Source organism: Notechis scutatus, chromosome Z (genome assembly GCF_049901735.1).
Source record: "Notechis scutatus isolate UNSWTSFEM ecotype Mainland chromosome Z, rNotScu1.2, whole genome shotgun sequence".
Taxonomy (NCBI): Eukaryota; Metazoa; Chordata; class Lepidosauria; order Squamata; family Elapidae; genus Notechis; species Notechis scutatus.
The window spans coordinates 115,113,876-115,139,044 of record NC_142025.1 but is presented as its reverse complement, the minus strand read 5'-3'; the positions used below and the strand labels follow the sequence as shown (position 1 = coordinate 115,139,044).

The following is a 25,169-nucleotide window of genomic DNA, read 5'->3' as shown; positions in this document are numbered from 1 at the left end:
TCTTTTGTTTTCTATATGAGGAACATAGAGGGTGTTTTCTAAACACCCACCCCATGTGCCTTGGGTGGCTGAATATCTGATATATTCACAAGACTAATGAAACTCCTTTGCTTCCCCACATTTTCAGGTTTTCATGGAAGTTAAAACTTGGAGAACAGTAGATCATATGGAAAAGAAATATTGCATTTATTACAGCTAAACTGAGATTTATCAGTTTACAGGACTCAGAATGTTGTTTCTTCAGCTTTACACTATTTGTTTATTTAATGTTTAAGTTTAAATTTAACTTGATTGTTTTTATTTCTGTACGGTATTTAAAGGAGGAGCTTAGTTGCTCACAAATCATACATGAATTCAGCCAAAAAGAACAGATAAAGGAATTTCTCAATTAAGCCCATGCTCATAGATTTAAACAGAAACATAGAAAACTGAGGGCAGAAAAAGACCTAGTGGCCCCTTTTCTTGATAAGGATAACATATTTTACCCTTGTCTTTTTTTAAAATTTTGAGTTTACTCTACAAACTGTAATAGACTGGTTATCTCCCACTCATAAATTTGTTAGACTAGATATTGCTTAACTGGACTTATTAGTAGGTTGAGGCCCAACACATAATCCAGGAATCAACATCACAACACTTAGTTTTAATCATAACCTATCAAAATTCCTGTCCACCTAGCATCCAAAGTTCATTAAGATAATGGATGGTCATCAGCATTTGCAATATTTGTTACTTTGCATGATTAGAGAAAACATAGGGGCAAGAAGATCAATGCAAAGGAGAATGCAAGTGTAAACAAAAGCAGCTTCCACTACTAGTACAAGATAAGGTTTCTGTGGTAAAATAATATCTGCTTTCCTCCTTGTCTGCCCCTCTCTCATCCTCCCTCCCTCGCTCCCTCTCTCTTTGTCATCTCTCTATCTCTAATTCTCTTTATCATCTCTATCATCTCTATCTCTCTATCCCTATCTCTAGTTCTATCTCTATCTCTTTCTTTATCATCTCTATCTCTCTATCTCTATCTCTTTCTTTATCATTTCTATAATCTATCTCTATTTTTTCTTTATCACCTCTATCTCTCTATGCCTACCTCTACCCCTACCTCTTTATCTCTATCTCTATCTGCCTATCTGTTTTGTTTTGTTTTTTGTAAATTTTATTTGAGTTTTCACAAAAAGAAAAGAAATACAAATAAAACATCTTTTTTGAAAGCAGCATAATCCTGGGTTACATTTCTTCGTACAGACGCAAATTCAGATTCATGCTCATTTTTATATTCTATTCCATATCTTATTACTATTTTACATTTTCTACATGGCTTCTCCCCTCTTTTAATTTTCTCAATTTTATTTTATTTATTTCATTTCAATTCAAATCATTATATTTCTATTTTTTGTCTGTCCTGTTTCAATTGTCTATTATCTTTTCTCATTAAACAAAATTTCTCCTGTAGTTACTGATTGGAGTATGACACCTTTATATCTTTCCCCTAAAGTTATAACATTCAATATAATACACAACTTCCATTTGGATTCTGCTTGGTAGATTCTCAAACTACACACAGTATTCTTGAAAAAAAAAGAAGTAAAAATTATAAATGTATATAATTAAAACAACATTCCATTCCAATTCAATTCCATCATTAATATCAATATTCATTAAAGTCTTAACATTTTTCATGTTACTTTTCAATTAAATATCATATTTCTATGGGAACAATTATAAACTTTCCATAGTTAATTCCCCCCCCCTCTTCACTTATATTTTATAAAACATTGACTAATTAAAATGTTCCCGTTCCTTCCTAATTCAATTTTCTCATTTATTTTATTTCATTTACTTTATTCCCAAACATTTCACTAAATTACGCTAACTATTTTATCCCTCATTCTAATCATATGTTGTTTCCAATTTTCTAAAGTTATTTCTATTACAAATATAACAATACAATCTTATGTACCTTCACAGAATCCCTTTTTCAGTTAAATTTTCACCCATTATGTCTAAATAGATCCTGTTTCTTTATATCTTGCTCTGGACCTTTGTAACTTCTTTTCCTTTCCTTCTTCCCTCTCTTCTTCTCTCTCCCCTTTTTACCCCTTTGTCTCTTTACCTCTATTTCCCTCTTCTGTATTCCCCCTTTCTGTTGCTTTCCAGTATTATACTTATTTTTCTAATTATTTTTCTTTTCTTTGGTTTTTTTAAGTCTTAAATTCTCCATCCTCTTTCCCCCTTTCCTTTTTCTTCCCCACATAGAGTTACTTGTTCATTAAAGATGGCTTCTTCTTTGTCCCAGTCTTCTTGTTTTGCAGTCTTTTCTTGTTGTTTCTCATAGTTCCAGATCTCCATTTCTAAGAATTGAAAAATGAAGCCAAAAGAACCCTTCCCTTCTTGTGCATCTTCTTTGTACTTTTTAAGTTCCATTTTCAATTCATCCAGAAGTGGTGCCATTGTAGAAATTTTTAAACAACCACCCGATTGATTTTAGTCATTCAAATATAATAACCAAAAATCCAAAAGTCACCAAGTAATCCAAATACACGCAAGCTGTTCCTTTTTGCTCTTTCTTTTTTTTTTTTTTTTCACTTTCTCTTCCTGGGGTTACTATTTAGTTGCAATGTTTCAGTTAAAATGTATCTTTTAGAAGTCTTATTGAAATTTTACTTTAGATTCTTTAAAGTCCAGGCAGTCTCCTCCCTCTTCCAGATCCTGCCCTTATTCTTTTTCTCTCCTTTCCTGCTTATAGAAGAAAAAGTTTTTAATGTCCAGAAATCTTTATTGTCCCTTTGGCATTTAGTTATATTTTCAGCTCAATTGCCTATTGATGCCAAAGCGGATTTTTCTGATTTCTTATTTAGGTCACTTAGTTGTCAATATAAGGAAGGAGAGAGAAGAAGAAAAAAGCCAAACCTTTCCCTTTTCACTTTCTTTCACTGCTTCCGACTCTTCTTTGGGAGCAATGTTATTTCTTGTAAAATTTAAATTCCAGGGTACCTTAGTTGTTGCTTTTTCAACTTAGCCTGGTCAGCCAAAACTTTCACTTCTTATCTTCCTCCTGCATGTTCTTTTCTGGTTGAGTTCTTCTTTGAGGTGGCCATTTCTGACCACCGCTCCTACCGCCTTCAGGAAAGGGAGTAATGGCCAGCTGAGGAGGAGAGATGTGGCTCTCCTCGACCCTGCTGGTGGTCTCCCCCCTCTTCACCACCTCTACGGGGTGGCTTAGCCCTGAAACCAGCTGGCTCGGCGCGCTCCAGCGGCGAGCCCAGGCAGAAACTGCGCACGATCGCGGATTTCTGTCTGTCACCGAAGCCCTTCAAACCAGAAGTCTTCCCTCTCTGCCTATCTGTTAATGACCCTGCAATTATTTGCTTTGAGGTGGGGTTGGGGCAACTGATTGCAGCTGAATGCTCTTCCTGGCATCTACCCATAGTCCACAGCAGACTATTACTATAATGCCCAGAGAGTCAAATATCTGCTTCTAGCTATGATCACAGGTTCCTGATTGTGAGGTGAAAACTCCAACTCTCCACCAATCCATTCTTTTGAAGTCTATATAATGAATGTTTCATTTATGAAATAACAATGTGTTGAAGAAAAATATATAGTGAAACTGATAGCCTACCAGTTTGATTAGAAATCTTTCCTTCTGGGCATGGAACACAATCATAGCAACAGAACTGACTGCCTTCAGCCCCTTTCTTCCAGGATCCAGGGGAACAGTGGTTATTACACAAAGAAACAGGAAGAACCTACAGACATAAATATAGCCATTGATATGAAACAATCCTGATCAGACTATGGAAATGATCTACATTGGATTATGTGAATGACCCATAACATTATTAACATTTTACCGAGAGAATGGATTCATTTGTATATATGAACAAGATTGAGTCATGATGGCACAGTGGTTAGAATGCAGTATTGCAGACTAACCCTGCCCATTGCTGCCCAATCCTCACAAGTTCAAAGTTCCATCATTCCAAGGTCAGAGAAATGGAGCTACTTGAAGGAGAAGAAGAAAGAGGGAGTTAAAAAGGAAAGAATGAATTGGGAATTGATTAAAGTTTCTTTTTATTTTACTCTTTCTTCCAAAGAAATCAAACAACATTCCTTGGCTTCAGATAAAGAAGAAGAAAATCTCAACACACAAAGTACGATCAATAACTGAGATGGAGCTCCGTGTATTAATTAATTATCCTAAGTACTTTAAAGTCAGCAAACTCATCAATTCTACTGGTAATTTAACATAAATATAAAAACCAACATCATTTTATCAATAATGCACCTCTATTATCATAAAACAATGGTCATAAACTCTATGTCCCCAGGCTCACAAACCTTCAAAAAACTAATAAAAAGTGAAATGTTCCCATTTAAGAAACATTCATTGGGCAAAAAACAAAATTCAACAGCTACTATTCTGTTGAATTATTGGAACCAGGACTGATGAATTTATAAGCCAGGTAAGAAGAAATAACGGTTAATGGAATGTTGATTGACTAGATCAAAATTTACAAAGGCACTGTTACTTTTAAATCTATTTTATTCTATTTCAAGGAGCGATCTCTTACACAAAATATGTGGTTGCTTTTGATCTCTAATGATAAATGGCCAAATGGCAGAGGAAAAAAGTCATATCAGATTGTGGTTGAGAATGACTATTCACTAAAACAAAAATATATAGGTATGGAATGGGAAATTCAGCCCTTTGAATTTTTGTCCATCTGGGTCTTGATCTCACTGCCTCGTGCAGAGAATATGCCACTGCATAAACAGCATTGTAGATACTGTAGCTTTGGCTAGTCATTTGAAATTCAAAAAATGGTGCAGGCAAATTCTCCAAACTCTCTTCCCCACTACAAGCTTCATTGACCAATGAAGGTATGTCTGCCTTTGAAAATATACAGTCAAACAACTGTTGCCAAACTTCTTGAAGAAATCCATCTTTGTGTGTTGAGGGTTTGATGACTTTAAGAAATTATTTGAAGCCTGGAACTTCTCTTGAATGCACTGTAAAGGTAAGAGCCTCATGGAACAATTGGAGATCCCAACTCCTTTGAGATCCCGTCAGTATGAAATCAATCGGATTCATCAGGATCCACACCTTTCTAAATAATGCACTTTCTTTGTTTTCAGGATCATGTAGAAACATGACAGTTCTGAGCCACACCATTGTGATGCATTCTCCGTGGACAACAAAAACATTCGCTTTTCGATCCCTCAAGTTATTAGAAATAATTGAGACTGAATCTAACAATTCTGAGAAATCTTCAAAGTAGATAAGTTGTGGAATTTTTTGTGTGAAAGCTAAACAGATCCCATTCTGTGAAAGCAATGGCTGCATTTTCTGCAAAAAAAACGTTCTACCTTAGTTTCAAAAGCAAAGACTCCAATCCACCTCCATCCAAAATGGAGGAAAAGATGTATAACTCCAGTATACTGATAATCCTCACTGGGGACCATGCAGTAAAGTTTGGTACTGTGAAACTCTTCTTGTGCAAAAGAGCCATAAGTCAACTAAAGGAAAAGAAATGAAAGAAGAAGCAAAGGAAAGAAGGGAGGGAGGAGGAAAGGAAAGGAAAATTATTATTTATGAGAATCAGTGGAAAAAGATGGAAAAATGATTCCTAGATTGAAACTGAACAGTTGAAAACTTCTCAAACTCTAGGTTCATTATGAAAATTTTGATGAACAACAGAACAATAAAACCCCAAGGTGAAATATCTCCTCATTTAAAAAATATAATGGGACTACAAACTAAATTTAGTTTGCTATTATAGAGTTCCAGATAGCTCATCCCCATGAACAGCTAGAAACCTGTATGTGAACACTTCCTAGCCTGGGAAAAAAAATTAAAAGCTGGATTTATTGCATTACCTTCTGCCTTTTTCTGCCCCAGGTAGGGTAAAATACCTATGCATGAAAAGCTATGCCCGTGACTTTCTGGAGGAATAAAGAGGGTTAATCATGTCTTCAGTTACTGCAATTATTATCTCCAAAAGTAACTGATAGTTCTAATCCTTCAACAATTTCCAGGAAAATTAGTAAAGTTTTATATTGTTATTATTATCAGACAGCAACTCAAAACATAGCAAAGACAGTTGTCTCACCTTTTGTTGGATTGCAAGTTGGAATCTAGAACTGAGTTAAGGGTAGCAATGAAAATGCTGGCTAGCCTTGAGTTAGGGATGGGCAGGAAGTGGCTGATAGGAGATCTTCCCTAAAACCTTGCAGAGTGTATGTAGTAATTGTGTAGTATGTGCTAGCCAGCCTTTTCACTTCTTCTCTCAAAACAGCTCCAGATTTCACCACAGGTAGTGATCAAAACAAAACTCAAGATGACTCCTTCAAATAAGATAAATGTTGTACTGTAATTTGTGATTTAATTTTTACTTTTCTAACTTATCAAATAAAAGATTTTGATTTTCTTGATGGATTACTTTGAACCAACTTATTGGATTGTGGGAAGAATTGCAGAAGGGAGAAAAAAGTGGATTTAATTGAAATTCTGCAGAAAGGTACAGCACAACAACTGATCTCTGATATTCATTACAAATGAAGTCCAAGATTCAATTTCAGCCTCCTGCCAAAATTACCTGTGGAATCTTGGAGAGATTTATAGTTTCTGCCATAAAGGATGAAGTAGAAGCATCCAATCTTCCAATGATGGCCATGAGATTCTTCTGGCTATCACATCTGTAGTTTGGGACAAATTCCTGGGATTTGAAAAGCAGGTCCAGAGTGGTGCGCTAGGTCATCCTTGCATTGAGGTAACTGTCATAGATGTGGAACCCGAGAGTGACATTAGGTAAAATCTTGGAGTCTTCATTGATCTCCTTCACAGCAAAGGCCACAGCAAGGACATGTTGGTAAAATTTGATTATTACACTGCAAATAAATTTAATACCCTATTGAAAAAATAATTTCACAGTTCTTGTCAGTTGCCATCATTTCTATATGAATAACAATCTCTCTTGGAAGTAGGAATAGAATAGCCTTTCTAAAATACTCAATAATTTCCACAGAGTCCAATTTTACATTTTACATGGTGTTCTCATGATTTGCAACAATTATATACTATACGAAATAAAACAAATATAATTCTGACAATTTTGGCACAAAGTAGACTAGGAACAGCTTCAGCAAGTATCACTTACTGTATGCATGTTTTGTGAGGGGTGATCACGCAGAACATTTTTAAATTAACTGAAGCTCATTTAATATCTTTCAATAGACATCTCACGCCAAACTTTCACAAGAAGGACTTTAATATAATTTAAATAAAATGCTTTCTTCTCTCACAACACAATATGTTTGAAAGATAAACAAGGCTTAGTTTAGAAACCCCTGCATTTGTTCTCCAATGCTTTTACTGATATCAGCAATTTTGGGGGACCTGACTAAGATAAGAAAATACATGGGAAGAATAAAAATTCTTACAGAGGTAAGTCATAAGAAGGTTGTTCCTTAAATGCAATTTCATAAAAGTGGTAAAAAATGGGAGACACCATCCCACCAATGACAAGCTCGCCAGGCTTGTACCACTCATGTTGAACAGGGAAAGCTTCACTTGCAGGGCAGCTCAAAGTAGCTACTCTTTGCATCAGGAACATCAGAAAGAAGAATATTTTCAAGCTTTTGGGATGGTGAAAATATTTGTGTGTTCTATAATATCTATAGGATGCATTTACCCCAATGGTTCATCCATAGTTTAATCCATTTTCTAAGAATGCCCTTAATGGGACAATCCATCAATTTCTATTTAAAAAGCTATGTCTGTGCTATTTATAACACCAGGATTGGAACATATATTCTGGCAAAGGAGAAAGGCAGGAAGGAACTTGAAGCAATGAGTCAGACAGGAACATTATTATCCCTGGTGACAATTTCCCTGTGGTTCAAAGTTAATTAATAGCCAAACAGACACTTTAATTTTGGTTGAATTTAAATGCCTTTATGCAAAGTCTTTGGTATTTTAGCCTAGCTTTAAAAAAGATAGTGATTTGTCTAGAATCTAGATTATTGTTTTATTTTTCAAGGGGCACCATGGTGGCCTAAAGGTGCAGCTTTTCCCTCACAATCAGGAGATTGTGAGTTTGATCCTAAATAGTGGCAGATGTTTCTCTCTCTAGGTGCAAAGAGAAAATATATGTTGTGTGTTGAGGTAATTCCCTATTAGGAGAATGAGCACACACAGGGAGATGTAGTGAGAGTAGTGAAGAATAACACACATACAGCACACAGCCACACTGTATAGTAAAATGTAGGTTTTTACTTCTAGTAAAACAGTTAAGCAAAATTCAACAAAACAGTCCAAATCATTCACAGTTAAAGCAGTCAGTTTTCAGTCCAGGGATAAGCCAAATATCAAAGTCCAGTATCAAAAACAGTTCACTAACAGACTTACATCAAACCCAAGAAGAACTATAATCAGTAACAGTCAATAAGAAACAGCAACACTCTCAGAACAGCAGAACAGGAACTAAACAACCCAGGTTTCTGGCTCCGTCTTATGTCCATTTGAGGAACCGCACCCAATTACAGTTTTAGCATTCTCTTAAACAGACAGTATTAATATGTCTATCCTGGTTTACATATTTTCCACCCCAACTAACTGTTAGGTGACTTACATTCCTAACATTCTCCCCTTTGGGTAGGACAATATATACAACCTTACATTCTAAGTCCACAATCCTCACAGCAAGCCTTATGCTTTACAGAGCCTTGGGCTTTTGTAAAATGATCTGCTATGTTATTTTCTGAAATACAGTATTCCAGCTTAATCGTCTTACTTTGCACACATTTCTCACAATGAAATATCTTACATCTGTGTGTTTTGTTTTTGTCTTAACAGCAAGATTTGAAGCCATTTGTATTGCTGATTAGTTGTCTTCATAAACAACAACAGAATCTGTTACATCAATTCCCATAGCAATCAATAGTTGCTTATAACAAACTAAATATGTACATAATAAAGACAAACATGAGAATTCAGCCTCCATTGTTGACAAACTTAGATGTTTCTGTCGAATAGACTGCCATCCAATCAACACCTTTCCCAATAATACTACAGTACCCAATGTAGATTTACGTGTATTTATGTCTGTAGCAAAACTTGCATCGGCATATGCAATTAAACTCAGTTCATCTTTAGGCTTCAAATACAATGCATAATTCATTGTTTGTTTCAGATATCTTAACACATGCTTAGCAGCTTGCCAGTGCCTTTCAGTTGTCTCAGCAAAAAAACCTCGCTAATTGGTTAACACTGTATGCTATATCTGGCCTTGACCAATTACTGAAATAAGATACACTACCAATCAAAGACTGATAAATGTTCTTATCAAAAATAGGACTTTGAACATCACTGTGGCTAAACTCCTGGCTCATCGGTGTTTTAGCTGGTTTACAAAGTTCCATTTTAAAACTTTTTAGTAATTGATTAATTTTATCTGCCTGTGAGATTTTGTATCGTCCCCTAGTTCTATCTATCTTTAAGCCAAGATATTGTTTAATTTCACCTAACCTTTTTATCTTAGATTTCTTCTCTAACAGTGATATTATTTTAGTAGCTTCTTGTTCAGTTTTGGTGATTAATGCTATGTCATCAGTAAACAATAGCAACAATGAAATTATACCATTAGTTTCTTTTTTAAATAAACATGGATCAGCCATGCCAGCTACAAAACCTATCTTAGTTAATTCTTTAACTATACAATTGGTTCCACTCATATCCTGATTGCTTCAAGCCATAAAGACTCTTTTTCAATCTCCAGCAATCAGTTATATTATCATTTTTGATACCTAAAGGTTTCTTTAAAAATATAGTGAGTTGCAACGGTGCATGCAGATAAGCTGTCTCTACATCTAAATGATTTATAATGTATTTCTCCTTAGCTGCCCACACTAATGCTGCTCGTAATGTAGTAGCGCTACATTAGTAGTGTACTACATTAGCCTTCAGACTAGGTGCAAACACCTCATCATAGTCATTTGCTGTCTGATTGAACCCTTGTGCTACTAACCTGGCTTTATGGGTAACAGTCCCATCTACACTAGTCTTAAGTTTATAAACCCATTTACATCCTATGGCATGTTTACCAGATGTAAACTTAACATTTTCGTATACCTCCAACTTTTTTAATGATTCCAGTTCCTTATCTATTGCTTCCTGCCAAGCAGTCTGATCCTTAGCAGGATACAGTTTCAGCTCAATATAATTACTAGGAACTGTATTTACTTGGCATATAACACTAGCCTGATATCTGTCAGGTGGTGGTGTTACTCAGGTTGAATGTCTTCGTAATACAGGGCTTACTGGTGGACTCACCTGTTCCACCTGCTCCAGTTCTTCTACTTCCTCCTGTGCCTGTTCTTCCTCTTTAATGGCTATTCGTGGTTTACTTAATTTCATCTTTAGGGATTATTTGGGTGTCAATAATAATATCATTGCTGGATTCCTGTTCCAGTCTATCCCACCCAACATGCTCAAGGAATTTTGCACTAGCACTACAATAAACATGAGCTGTGCCTGGATCCCAAAATCTAAACAATGTATGATTGGCTTCGTAATGTACAAAAAATTTCTTAGCTCTATGTTGCTCTTTCAGTCTTAGTTGTGAGGGAATATGCACCCATGCTGGAGCTCCAAATGTGTGTAGGTAACTTAAATTTGGTTTTCTGCCATGCCAACGAGTGAATAGCAATTCTCCAGTTGTTGTGTTAACTACATTGTTTAAAACATGGTTACTACACATTATGGCTTCGCCCCACAGTGTTTCAGGCAAACCTGAGTCAGATAACATAGTATGAGCCATGGCTTGTAATGTTTGCCCTCTTCATTCTACAAATGAGTTATGTGTGGTCTGTAAGGTGCAGAACATTTATGCTCGACACCAGCCAATTTAGTTTGGAATCTCTTGTTAACAAACTCAGTCCCATTATCAGTAACTAAAGTTACTGATTCCTCATTTCCTACTTTACTCCTCATTTTTCTCTCAGCAAATTTTCTCTTAGCCAGTTAAAGAAATGTTGGAATGTTTCTGTTTTGTTTTTCATGAGATAGCAGAAACTGTACTGTGAGTAATGGTCCATTATACTCAAAATATAGCAGGCACCTCCCAAACTAGATTTCTTAGGAACAATTATGTCAGCAAACACAACCTCTAAAGGTTCTTTGGTCTTAAAACCATTCAGTCTGTTTGCTGGAATAACCTTGCTTTTATCTTGGCTACAAGCATTACAGTTTAAATACTTGCTACAGGGTTTCAATTTTACTCCCTCTGACAATTCAACAGTTTGTTTCAATATTCTGAAATGAATGTCTATGCAGTAAATGTATACATTCATCATGTGGCTCAACATTGTTATAAACTAAGTTAGCCATCTTCAACTGGTCATCATGTATCACATATAAATCATTTTCTAAAGTAGCAGTAACACTTTTACCCTCTTTCTCTATTATATAGTTATCTCCCCTAAAGGTTACTACATAACCAATATTAACTAAAGCCCTTACTGATAACAAATTTAATTCAGTTTAGGTACATATAACATAGTTAAATGCTTGTTTATATAAGAACAATATGCAGTACCTTCAGCAGAAGCTTTCATCTTCCATCCATTTGCCAATGATACATGTTGCTTACTCATAGACATCTTTACAAACCTCTCTCTATCTTTAATAATGCACTACGATGCTGCACTATCAACAACCCACAAATCATGGTATACAGATGAATTACTAGACATAGCTATACTAACTTCTTCTTAGCCTTCTGGTGATTACCAGTATTCTGTTGTTTTCCCTTCTTACAGAATCTAGTTATATGTCCCCTAGCCCCACAAGAAAAACATTTCCTAACAGTATAGGCAGTTGAAAACAAGTCCTCTTCTTGTGGTTGTTCCTTCCTCAGTTGGTCCCTATCTAGTCGTCTTCTTGCTTCTTCTAACAACCTTCCAGTTATGTCAGTCAATGTCAGTTTATCTCTGGGCAGGACTTCCAGTGAAGATACATAATCATCATAACTTTCATCCAATGAGGAAAGAATGATGTAAACTTGATGCAGCTCTGAAAATATCAGTTCCTTTTCATGTAGCTCTTGAAAAGTTCTTTTCATGAAGTTCAAATGAGCTAACATATCTCCACCTTTCAGAAGACATGCTCTATGTGTGCACCTACACTGTCACGAACATAAATCCTCTTCAAATTCTCCCAACACCTAGCAGCAGACTCTTCTCCATGAATATGGACTAGCTGCTGGTCACTCAGTGTTAGTCCAATGATACAAAGAGCTCATTCATAGTTCTGTTTAAAGTCAGCAATCTTCTTGGCATCATCCTCATTATCTGGATCCCAAGCATTTACATCCAGTGGGTCTTGAACTACATTCCATAAACCTTCTCTATGCAGAAGTGACTGCACTTCATAAACCAGGAAACATAGTTTGTTCCATCCAACTGGGTTATCAGTGATAGACTTGTTGAAGTGTCTTGTGCCATCTTTACCAGGATAGTAACCCACAATTAAACAGTAAACAGCTGTCTGTATACAGTACTGGGCATTCACACCAACTCTCTGTTATCTGAGCCTGGTATGCCCTGAGCCCATAACCAGTATTGAGGTAATTCCCTGTTAGGAGAATGAGCGCATACAGGGAGATGTAGTGAGAGTAGTGAAGAATAACACACATACAGCACACAGCCACACTGTATAGTAAAATGTAGGTTTTTACTTCTAGTAAAACAGTTAAGCAAAGTTCAACAAAACAGTCCAAGTCATTCACAGTTAAAGCAGTCAGTTTTCAGTCCAGGGATAATCCAAATATTAAAGTCCAGTATCAAAAACAGTTCTTTAACAGACTTACATCAAACCCAAGAAGAACTATAATCAGTAACAATCAATAAGGAACAGCAACACTCTCAGAACAGCAGAACAGGAACTAAACAACCCAGGTTTCTGGCTCCATCTTATGGTCATTTGAGGAACCACACCCAATTACAGTTTTAGCATTCTCTTAAACAGACAGTATTAAAATGTCTATCCTGGTTTATATATTTTCCAACCCAACTAACTGTTAGGTGACTTACATTCCTAACACTGTGAGCTCCAAGTAGGCATCAGGAAGGGCATCTGGCTAGTAAATGCTCAGTTCCATTTAGTCAACCTGATTCCACCCCAATGCAAAGGATTATAGGGTCATTGAAAGAAACAACAAACTTCTATTTTTTTCATAAGAGAATAAGTGGCTGATGCTTTAATTATTTTTTAAATGAACACATGCCAATATAAGTAGTCTAAGGTAGAAAACAAAAAAGCACAATAGGTAATATGAAACTGATACACAAAGAAGATAAAAAATATGTGGTTACTGAGTGTGATTGTCAGAATTTCCATACCTCTGTTTTAATAGGTTGTGTATTCCACCAATGAATGTATAGTGTTATATGAGAACATATCTGAAACTGTCGTGGCTACCTCACCATATGTTTGTGGCATATTTCTTGGGTGCTGTTTCTATATTGTTGGTTATTGATACTAAGCTGATAAACTTCAGGATCTTGTTTGTCAATTCTTAGGATGCTTGCTAAAATGATTTTTTTTAAAAAGAGTAGAATAGAATAGAATAGGATAGGATAGCATAGAATCAGAGTTGGAAGGGACATTGAAGGTTTTTGATTCCAACCCCTGGTCAAGCAGAAAACCCTATGGCAAACCCCGACCCCCCGGCCAGAAAAAAAAATCCCCCCCCCATTCCCCAATTTTTTTTTTTTTCTCGTTCATTTTCCCCCCCCCCCAAAAAAAAACAAAAAAATATACATTAAAATTCTCCCCCCCCCCCCCCCCACCCCCCCCCCCCCCCCCCCCCCCCCCCCACTCCCATTTCCCCCCGCGGGGCGGGGGGGGGGAGGGGGTGGCCGGGCCCCCCGCCCCCCCCCCCCCCCAGGGGGAAATTGCCCCCGCCCCCCCTCCCGGTCCCCCCCGCCCCCCCCTGCCCCCCCCCCCCGCCCCCCCCCGCCCCCCCCCCCCCGCCCCCCCCCCCCCCCCCCCCCCGCGCCCCCCCCCCCCCCCCCCCCCCCAGCCCCCCCCCCCCGGGCCCCCCCGGCCCCCCGCCCCGCCCCCCCCCCCCGGGGGCCCCCCCCCCAAACCCCCCCCCCCCAGCCCCCCCACGCCCCCCCCCGGGCCGCCCGCCCCCCCCCCCCCCCCCCCCCCCCCCCCCCCCCCCCCCCCCCCCCCCCCCCCCCCCCCCCCCCCCCCCCCCCGCGGCGCCGCCCCCCCCCCCCCCCCGCCCCGTTGTCAAATCTCTTCTTACAAACTTCCAGTGTTGGAATTCTCCTCACTGTCAGGAAATTTCTCCTTAGTTCCAGATTGTTTCTCTTTGTGATTAGTTTCCATCCAATGCTTCTTGTCTTGCCTTTTGGTGCTTTGGAGAACAACTTGACTCCCTCTTATTCTGTGGCATCCCCTTAGATATTGGAACACTGCTGTCATTTCCTGGTCCTTCTTTTCATTAAAGTAGATATGTCCAATTCCAGCAACCATTCTTTATTTGTTTTAGCCTCCAGTTCCCTAATCACGTTTTGCTCTTCTCTACATTCTGTCTAGATGAATCTTTTCAACATCTTTTTTAACCTTGTAAGAGCTGTGGTGGCATAGTGGTGGTTAAAGTAAGTACTGCAGCCTACTTCTGCTGGCTGCCAGCTGACTGCAATTTGGCAGATAAATTTCACCAGGCTCAAGGTTGACTCATTCTTCCATCTTTCTTAGGTCAGCAAAATGAGGACCCAGATTGTTGGGGGCAGTATTCTGACTCTGTAAACTGCTTATAGGGGGCTTTAAAGCACTATAAAGGGGTATATAAGTCTAAATGCTAATTACTAAATACTATTACTATTGCTATTGTGGTGACCAAAACTGGATGAAGTATTCCAGGTGTGTTCTTACCAAGGCATTATAAAGTGGTATTAACACTTCAAATAATCTTGATTCTATCCCATTGTTAATGCATATTTTATATTTAATCATATTCTCATCTGCAGCAGAAATTGTCAGGTTTTGTTTAATGCATTTGCAGATGATAAGTCAGGCATTTATGAAAATAATCCTACTTTATTTTTCTTCATTAAAAGAAACAATTTTAGGCTTAGCTTAAACAAACTGTTAGCAGTTTCCCTAAAGGTATACAGAGGGCTCCCCAAATTAACTATGAATTTAAACCTGCATCTCCCTAATCCATCGTCAATTGGCTAAAAATAATAATCCATAAACCTGTGCAAGGAAATTTTCTTGCACAGGTAAAACATGATAGATCAATCTATTTTAAGCATTCCAAATGAGAAGAAAAAGAGGAATAGGTGTAATAAATATTTTTTTCTTCTCCTGTGGTGTTATTGTGCTAATCACCATTTAATATCCATCATCATATATCATTTTCTAAATGTAATTAATTGAATTTTAATGATATTCTGTTCCTGATTTATTACAGGACCCTTGGAATGACTCAACATTCAATAGCCATAACACTTAGACTTATATACTGCTTGACAATGCTTTACAGCACTCTCTAAGCTGTTTACAGAGTCAGCATATTTTCTCCAACAATCTGGATCCTCATTTTATCAATCTCAGAAGGATGGAAGGCTGAGTCAACTTGAGCCAATGAGAATAGAATTGCCGAACTGCTGGTAGCCAGCAATCAGCAGAAGTAGCCTGCCGTATTGCATTCTAACCACCTGCACCATTACGGCTCAATGCCTACCTTTTTTTCCCATTCTCATTCTTCAAAACAAACACGATGTTGTACAAATGATTTTAGGATCAAATGTAATGAACCTTTTACTACATTTATGAAGTGGTTTACGAATTGAAAATATAAAAATCATACTAGTGGCAGATGCAAAATTTGAACATTATTTGAGATAATATCTCTAGCATCTTAAGATTAACCAAGAGAGTTGGATTCTCATAGCTTTATTACCTTGAAATGTTGAAAGAGAGAAAAGGCTAGGCAAAATAATTTTGGAAAATTATTGAAAATGAGCATGAGTATTTCTGTTGGAATAGGTGACCTTAATAAATATTAATAATCACATTATTCTTAATTTTGTTTTCAGGACTCTGTAAACTCTTGCACTGGGATGGAGTCAGGGCAACGGCATGAAGCTAAATGTTTACTGACCAGATGCCCTTCTTGATGTCTACATGGAGTTCACAGCAGACAATTCTCATTGCACCTTAAGAGAGAAATATCTGCCACTACCAAGGATCTAACTCATAGCCACCTGATTGTGATACAACTCCTCTAGGCCACTGCCTGATTGTGACACAATACCTCTAGGCCACTGCACTGATCAAATCACAATAATCAAAATAATTCTACATATATCATTCTTTGAAAGAACTAAACAGTATATGTTGCCAGTTTTTCCACACTTTTTCCTCAGCAGTTTCTCATAATAGAAAGATTACATTATGCATTAAGTCTTCTTTATGACTTGCTCTTTGTGGTTTAGCTCAGGCCACAAAACAATGATGTAACATTTTGGGAAAAATATGCATCCTAGTAATGCAGCACTGGAGGACAAGATGGAGAAGACCTCCACAGCTACCATGAATTTTCCTTTTGTGCTCAGATAAGCTGGAAAGAAGGAGATCCACACACTGCAAAAGGCCAACATGCTGAAAGTGATGAACTTGGCTTCATTAAAGCTGTCAGGTAATTTACGGGCAAGGAAAGCCACAATAAAGCTGGCAATGGCCAAGATACCCATGTAGCCCAAGACACAGTAGAAGAAGAAAGCTGATCCCTCATTGCACTGTAAAATCATTTCTCGGAGCTCTGACTGCATGTCCAACTCAGGATATGGTGGAGATGTTGACAACCAAAGAATGCAGATACATACTTGCAAGAAAGTGCATGAGAGGACAATAGAAAATGCCAATCTTTTCCCCACCCACTTCCTCAGCTGAGTTCCTGGTTTAGTGGCCATGAAAGCCACAACCACAGTGATGGTTTTGGCCAGTACACTAGAAATTGATACTGAGAATGTGATGCCAAAAGTTGGTTGTCGGAGAAGGCAGATCACTTTGCCAGGCTGGTTAAGGAAGAGCAAAGAGGAGAGAAAACAGAGCAGAAGAGAGACAAGAAATATGTACGTGATGGACTGGTTGTTGGCTTTAACAATGGGAGTATCCCTGTGCTTAATAAAAGTTCCAAGTACACAAGATGTTTAAAAAGGGAAACAAAGAGCTGCTGAGGCTAAACTGATTCCTCCAAAAGTTAGAAAGACTACCAGTTTCAAGATACAGCCATTATTTTCTTTATTTGGATAGTACTCTTCTGAACATTGAAAACAGTCATCCATATCTGAAAGAAAAATCAAGGGATGTTTTTATTCATTCCATATTTTTGAAAATAATATTCCTTATGAGTACCAACAATTATCGCTCTCAAATTTTTCTATTTGTTAGCATATTGGATCATCTTTTTATGGAAATGCAATTTTTTTCACCATAAAAGAAGTACAAATGGAAAGGGCAATTAGTCTATGAAATACAGTCCTGTCTGGCACTTTTGAAAAAATATTAAAATTTAGACTATTTAGATTTTTCCCATTTTTCCATTTTTCCAAAATACAAAGAAGAAATCTGTAAGGATGGATATAAGAGCTCAGCTCTTGTGGGCAAATTTTGAATTCAGAATGACAAGTTCTGATTCACAGGTATAGAAATGAATATTCACCTTGAAGATCTCACAAAACTAGTTGCTACACTAAAGTTATGTATTGCAATTGGCTTAGGTGTATCTAATGAGAACTTTCTGGAATGTCTAACCTACCCTTTTGATTTGAAATCTTCCCTTCTGGACATGGAACACAGTTGTAGCAACAGAATTGTTTTCCTTCCAACCCTTTCTTCCAGTATCCAGGGGAGCAATGGTCATTACACAGAGAAATTGGAAGAACCTGGTGATAAACATAAAATATTTTTGCAAAGAGAAATTTTTAAGCAGTTTTTATTATTTTACGTTGTGGTTGGAGGAAGAATATTTGAATTCTCAAAGGATTAGTCCAGGTGTATTTATAAGGTAAAGGTTTCCCTGTCCAGTTGTCTCCAACTCTAGGGCACAGTGTGCAACTCTGTTTCTTGGCCCAGGGAGCCAACATTGTCTGAAGATATTTTCCATGGTCATGTGGCCAGCATGGCTATCATATTTTTTGCACTATAAGATGAACCTGACCATAAGATGCACCTAGGTTTAGAGGAGGAAAACAAGAAGCCTGAGAAGACCACAGATAGGTGGCCTTTCGTGCCAGCTATGTCTATTGACTCCTGCATTACTGAAAAAGAGATAGAAGAGGCGGGCAATGACAAATGACTGTAAAAGGACCCTGCCACAATGGCCCAGCTTCCTATTCACCAAAGGATCAGCACTGTGACACAATATTCACTCCATAAGATGCACAGAAAATTTCACCCACATTTTTTGGGGGTTGGGGCATGAAGTGCGTTTCATGGAGTGATAAATATGTTATATGCCAAAGGCACAAGGAACACTGTTATCTTCCCACCAAAGTGGTACATATTTGCATGCTTTTAAATTCCTAAGTGGGTGGAAGCTGAGGCAGGAATGGGAGATCACCCCATTGCATGGGGCTCAGGTCTCAAACCTGGGCTGTCAGATTTCCAACTGAGGAACTCCATGTCTTTAACCACTGAGCCATTGCATATTTATACTATCCATTAAAATGTCAACATTATAAGGATGTGCAAAGAGCATGTTTGGAGAATGGCAGGGTGAATAAAGCAATATATGTGATTACAATATGGAAACAGTATGACTCCTGTGATTTGAAATGGAAACACAACCCAAATATGTCTTTTAAATTGTAATGTCATTTTGTCAATTTGATGAATGCTTGATCATACACAATATTTGTACAGAATATGCCATTTTTCCTTCAAAAAACACCAACTAGATTTCTAAAGAGACTATGATAAATATGGAATTGTAATGGATCAAGGAAGAGTTGATTCAATGAGTCCACGCCTGGTTAAAAGCTGGGTGCCAGACAATCACCTGTTCATCAATGATTAATTCCTTTGCATTGGGAATATGAGGATCCATCTTTCCAACTCTAATTCTCTGAAAGGATCTATTTGGAAAAGTGATCAAGTTGGTGATGTCAAATCCACCTGTTGCTTCCCCTTTCTCATTCAGGAACCCTCTCTCCCCAGCTGAATTGTTGAAAGAAATGCCTTGAAGAAATGAATGGAGCTACTTGAAAGAGAATGAAATTGAAAAAGTAAAAATGAAGAAGTGGCCAGAATATTTAATTTTCACTTATTCTTCCCATTGCTCCAACAAACATCAAATAAGTACACTTAGAATATAGCTGATTTATATTTCAGAGAAAGACACAGATCTGTTCTATTCTTAATTTAATGTTACTTCCAGGGGGGGGGACAGTAACCGTAGTAACAAATCAAAATCGAAACAAGATGTTGATATTACACAACTTGATTCAAATATAATTTATATCCATTATTTAAACAACTAAACAATCAAATTTTTGACAATATCTAAACTCATCCTATATTGTTGGTTCTTCAATAGTACAAAGGTATTTGGCATTGTGAGATCTGACAAATTTCCTTTAGCCAGATTTTATTATCTGAAATTCAATTGTTTTCAGAGGGGGGAGGGAGGGAGAGATTCTGTCAAACATAGAGGTTTTTTTTTCAAAGGGTGGAGACCTCAGCTGAAAAGGACTTTCATTTGGTCCATTTCTCTTGAATACAGAGAGAGAAAGCTCTTCATCCTGACTCTGAAATGTTCATGAGCCAAGGAGAAGTAGATTAGAGAATTGGCTGAGGATAATACTGGATAGGAATCATTATTCACAAGCTAACAAAGAAAAGTGAAATGTCTCCATTTCAGAAATTTTTGACACAAAAAGAGAAAGGCTGCCTTTAAATTCAATCAAATGAATTTTTGTTGAAACCAGGTTGGATAAATTTACAAAGCAATTCTTTGTGGAGGTGAAAAGTTATTTATACAATGAAAATTGATACATATAGTAAATCCCAACGACAATTCTGAAATTAGGAAATACATGGTTTATGTTCATCCTCTTATTTTATAAAACTAATAGCTTTGTTGCCTCAGTCTCCCTATTGATCTGTGGCCATAGTCCAGGGTAAATAAGGTATATTAGATTGTGAATGATTGAAATACAAGATAGGTATGGCAGGAAAAGATTACCTGCCAAGGCTGCAGATTTGATAATCCAGTCCTTTGAATCTCTCTTGGTTGGGATTTTGATCTCACTGCCTCATTCAAAGAATGTGCCACTGCATAAACTGCATTGTAGATACTGCAGCTTTAGCCAGCCATTTGCAACTCAAACAGAGGTGCAGGCAGATTCTCCAAATTCTCTTCCCCACTACAAGTTTCATTGATCAAGGGAGGTAAGTCTGCCTTTGAAAACAGACAGTCAAACAATTGTTGACAAACCTCTTGAAGAAATCCATATTTGTGGGTTGAAGGTTTGATGACTTGAAGAAATTGTTTGAAGCCTTGAATGTCTCTTGAATGCACTGTAAAGGAAAGAGCCCTGTGGAACAACTGGAGATCCCAACTCCTGTGAGTTCCCGTAAGGATGAAATCAGTTGGATTCATCAGGATCCAAACCTTTCTAAATAATGCACTCTCTTTATTTTCAGGATCACATAGAAACATGACGGTTCTCAGCCACACTTATTGTGAATGATTCTCCATTGACAAGAAAAACATTTGCTTTTGAATCTATCAAGTTATTGGAAATAATTGAGATTGAATCTGACAATTTGGATAAGTCTTCCAAGTGGATATGTTGTGGAATCTTTTGTGTGAAAGCTAAACAGACTCTGTTCTGTGAAAGCAATGGCTGCAGTTTCTGCAAAAAATGTTCTTCCTTATTTTCAAAAACAAAGACTCAAATCCATGTCCATCCAAAATGGAGAAGAAGTTGTATAACTCCATTGTATTGATGCTCCTCTTTTGGGACCATGCCATAAAGTGAAGATAACTTAGTAATCTGAAAGTCATCTTGGTTAAAGGAACCATAAGTCAACTAAACAAGTGAAAAAAAGAAATTTGTTATTCATGAAGAATCATGCGAAAAATATGAAGAAGACTGCCGGTTAGAAACTTAATGAAGGTCTCCCTGCACTGAACATTTTGCAATTTACATAGACTTCTGTAAAGCCTTTGATTCAGTGGTACATCACAAAGTACTTCTAAAGCTTCGGGACTTCTGGTTTGCAAGGTTTCGGCGGCGGCAGGGATTCGCGATACTGCGCGATCCCTGCTGCGTTTGCCGCCAAGGTTCCCCCAATCCGTTTGGATCTGTGGGATATAGCTGCCCCGTAGAGGCAGCTGAAGACAGGGGGATCCGGACAGGGGCTTGGGGGTGTCACAGACCCCCTCCCCAGCCGGGAAAACCCCCTTTTCCCAAGGTGGAGGAACGGCGGTCAGCAATGGCCGCCACGAAGAAATCTGCAGCTGGACAAGCAGGTGCAGGAGGGAGAAAGTTGGAAGAATTATGAAAGCTGCTTTCAACCGGGACAAGGCAAGAGAAAGTGACCTGGAATCTTGAAGGTTGCTAAGTATATATTGTTACTAGTGAGAGTTACAAGCTGCGAATATCCTAAAAGGGAAAGTTGTTTTTTTTTTCATTTCACTCTCCTTCCTAATGTGACAGCGGATGGAAAAAATCTTTTTGGCTGTGAGTGGGAAGGGAGAGGGGAAAAAAAATTGGAGCAAAATTTGAAAATAAGGAGAAGATTGCCTAGAACTTTAAAGAGTTACTAAACATCAATAAGGCTTCTAAAAGATATATTTTAAAGGGAACTTTGTGATTAAACTTTAACCCCAGAAAGAGAAAGTGAAGAAGGAGAAGGTATTTAAAAGGAACAGTTTGTTTGGATTGTTTGGTGATTTTGGAACTTCTGAGAATTATTTCTGATTAAAAGCACTTGGGTGGTTGTTTGGAAAAACTTTTTCTCTACACAATGGCATCACTTGTGGATGGACTGAAACTTGTATACCAAAAATATGAAAAAGAAAAGCAAGAATGGAAAGATGTCCTTGACACTCTTTTTCAATTTTTAGAAATGGCAGTTTATACTTATGTAAAGCTGAATGAGCAACAGGATGATGGGGACAAAGAAGAAGCCATCTTCGATGAACAAATAACTTTGGTCGGAAAAGGGAAAAAGAAAGAGAAAAAGGAAAAGAAGACTTTAAGATCTGGAAAAACAACCCAAAAAGAGAAGAATAAGGTGAAAAGGGGACATTATGTTAGGAAACAACAGAAAGGGGGAAAGCAGAATAAAAGGGGGGTTGAAAGACAAGGGGGTAAAGAGGACAAGGAGAAGAAGAAGCAAGGGAGAAAGGAAGGGATGAGAAGCCTTAGTGGTGGGGAGCAAGATGTGAAGAAGCAAAAGTTTTTTAGAGATAATGGATAAATTTTATTGAAAAAGGGATTCTAGAAAGGTACATAAGATTGCACTTCTATATTTGTATTTAGAAATAACCATAGAAAATTGGAAATAATATGTAGTTTAAAATGTGATAAAATACTTAGTATAACCTAGTGGAATTTTTGTTAAGAAAAAGGGAGTACTGTAATGAAATATGATTTAAGATATGTGATGTGGGGTGGGGGGGAATAATTTTGGAAAGCATAAGTATTCCCACAAAGGCATGATATTTAATTGAAATGAGTAAAATGTTTAAGATATAAATGATTGTTAATATTAATGATTAGACTATGTTATCCTAGTGAAACTTTTTGTGAAATGAGAGATTTGAAGTAGAAGAAGGAGGAACATTGTAATGAAATAATGAGCTAAAATATGTGATGGGGGAAATAACTATGGAAAATAGGTGCTCCCATAAAAGTATGTGATTTAACTGAAAAGTAATGTGTTAAATGTTTAAGATATAAATGAATATCAATATTAATGAATAGATTTGTATTGGTTTTGATAATATAGTATAATTTTAGAATGTACCAGACAGAATCCCAATGTAAGTTATGTGTTTTATATTAAGTATTATAAATATAGGGGAAAGAGATAAAGGCATCATACTCCATTTAGTGTACAGGAGAAGTTTTTTTTTTCAAAGAAGAAAGATAAATGGATAGCTGGAAATAGAACAGACAAAGAATAATAAATATTATGATTCGAATTGAGAGGAGATAAATAAAATAAAATAAAAATAAAATAAAAATAAAAATAAAATAAAATTGAGAAAATTTAAAAGAGAGAAGTTATATAGAAAATTGAAAATGTTAATAAGATATGAAATGGTATGTAAAATGAATATGAATTTGAATTTGTGTCTGTACCAAGAGTTTTAACCCAGGACCAAGCAACTTTCAGAAAAGAGATTTTTATGTTTTTATGTTTTGTGTTTTTGTGTATTTATGTTTTGTATGTCTTTAAAAATTAATAAAATTTGTTCAAAAAAAAAAAAGTACTTCTAAAGCTTCTACTTCTAAAATCTTATGGCATTTTATGGCATTATTTTTCTTATACGTACCCATTTCATGTATTCATAACTATGTATATACTTATACCTATTATCTTGTAAGTGATTGACAAATCAAAATAAATAAATAAATAAATAAAAAATAAATCTCCGGACCCTTGCATAATTGGATAGCTGCATTCCTGTAAAACAGGTAACAAATGGTCAAAATAGGGAGTGCCCTATCAAATCCCATACCTGTTAAAAGCGGTATCCCCCAGGGCAGCGTTCTAGGACCAACTCTCTTTATACTTTACATAAATGATCTTTGTGATCATATTAAAATCAACTGAATTCTTTTCACTGATGATGTGAAACTATTCAACACCAGTGACAATACTGCTACTCTTCAAAAAGACCTTGACTCCGTGTCAGAATGGTCAAACAAGTGGCAACTTCAAATTTCAACAAACAAATGGTCTGTTTTTTGGCAAAAAAATAAGAAAATATATTCTGAATGGACATGATCTTGTAGATGACCTCCACTCTGTCAAGGACCTTGGAGTACTCATCTCTAACGATCTAAGTGCTAGACATAACAACATAGGCAAAAAGACATTAAGAGAAGTTAACCCAATCTTGTGTAGCTTTTTCTCCAGTAATATTGTACTACTAACTGGAGTATTTAGTAATCAAACAATTCTCAAATGCAACTAATCTGTCGGGAACCCGCATTGCATATTGGACATGAATACAATTGAGAGAGTTCATGAGAAGAGTTCTCCACTCTTCTACTTGTAACATAATACCTTATGCCACCAGACTTGAAATTTTAAGCTTAGACAATTTAGAACTACACCACCTTAGGTCTGACCTAAGCATAGTACATAAAATTATCTATTGCAATGTCCTACCCATCAATGACTACTTCAGCTTCAACCACAACAATACACATGCATACAATAGATTTATTTATTTATTTATTGTTTGTTTGTTTGATTTGTCAATTGTTTACAGGATAATAAGTATAAGTATATACATAGTTATGAATACACGAAATGGGTACATATAAGAAAAATGAAAGAAACAATAGGACAGGGACGGTAGGCACATTGGTGCGCTTTATGCACGCCCTACAGACCTCTTAGGAAAGGGGTGAGGTCAATAGTAGACAGTCTAAGGTTAAAGTTTTTGGGGTTTGGGGAAGAAACTACAGAGTCAGTTAGAGCAGGGGTCCCCAACCGCCGGTCCGCGGACCGGCACCGGGCCGCGAAACAAGCCTTACCGGGCCGCTGGTTGCTGGGCGCCGCCATCTTTTTGGTAAAAAAGCAATTTTTCGTCAAAAAGATGGCGCCAGCGTTGGTGAGCTTTTCCGGGTAGAAAGCCATTTCTACCCGAAAAAGCTCACCAGAAGCGCTGGCGCCGCTATTTGATCGAAAATCACTTCCGTGACGCCACCGGAAGTGATTTTTCGTCAAAAAGATGGCGGCGCCCAGCTGACGCCGAACCGGGCCGCTGGCGCCCAGCTGACGCCGAACCGGGCCGCGGCCGAAAAGGTTGGGGATCCCTGAGTTAGAGTATTCTAGACATTGACCACTCTGTTGCTGAAGTCGTATTTCCTGCAATCAAGTTTGGTGTGGTTAACCT

At 37.4% G+C, this 25,169-nt stretch overlaps 1 protein-coding gene and 1 pseudogene across 1 annotated transcript in view; both read right to left on the bottom strand.

Moving 5' to 3' along the window:
* Positions 1 to 16,479: 16,479 nt before the first annotated feature.
* Positions 16,480 to 20,744, bottom strand: LOC113427896 (vomeronasal type-2 receptor 26-like; annotated as a pseudogene).
* Positions 20,745 to 20,979: 235 nt separating this feature from the next.
* LOC113427895 (vomeronasal type-2 receptor 26-like) overlaps positions 20,980 to 25,169 on the bottom strand; it is a 60,163-nt gene continuing 55,973 nt past the window's right edge. Inside the window, exon 8 of the mRNA XM_087947377.1 lies at positions 20,980 to 21,117. Within this exon, the coding sequence (XP_087803503.1) occupies positions 20,980 to 21,117 (138 nt within the window). The remainder of the gene's footprint in view (positions 21,118 to 25,169) is intronic.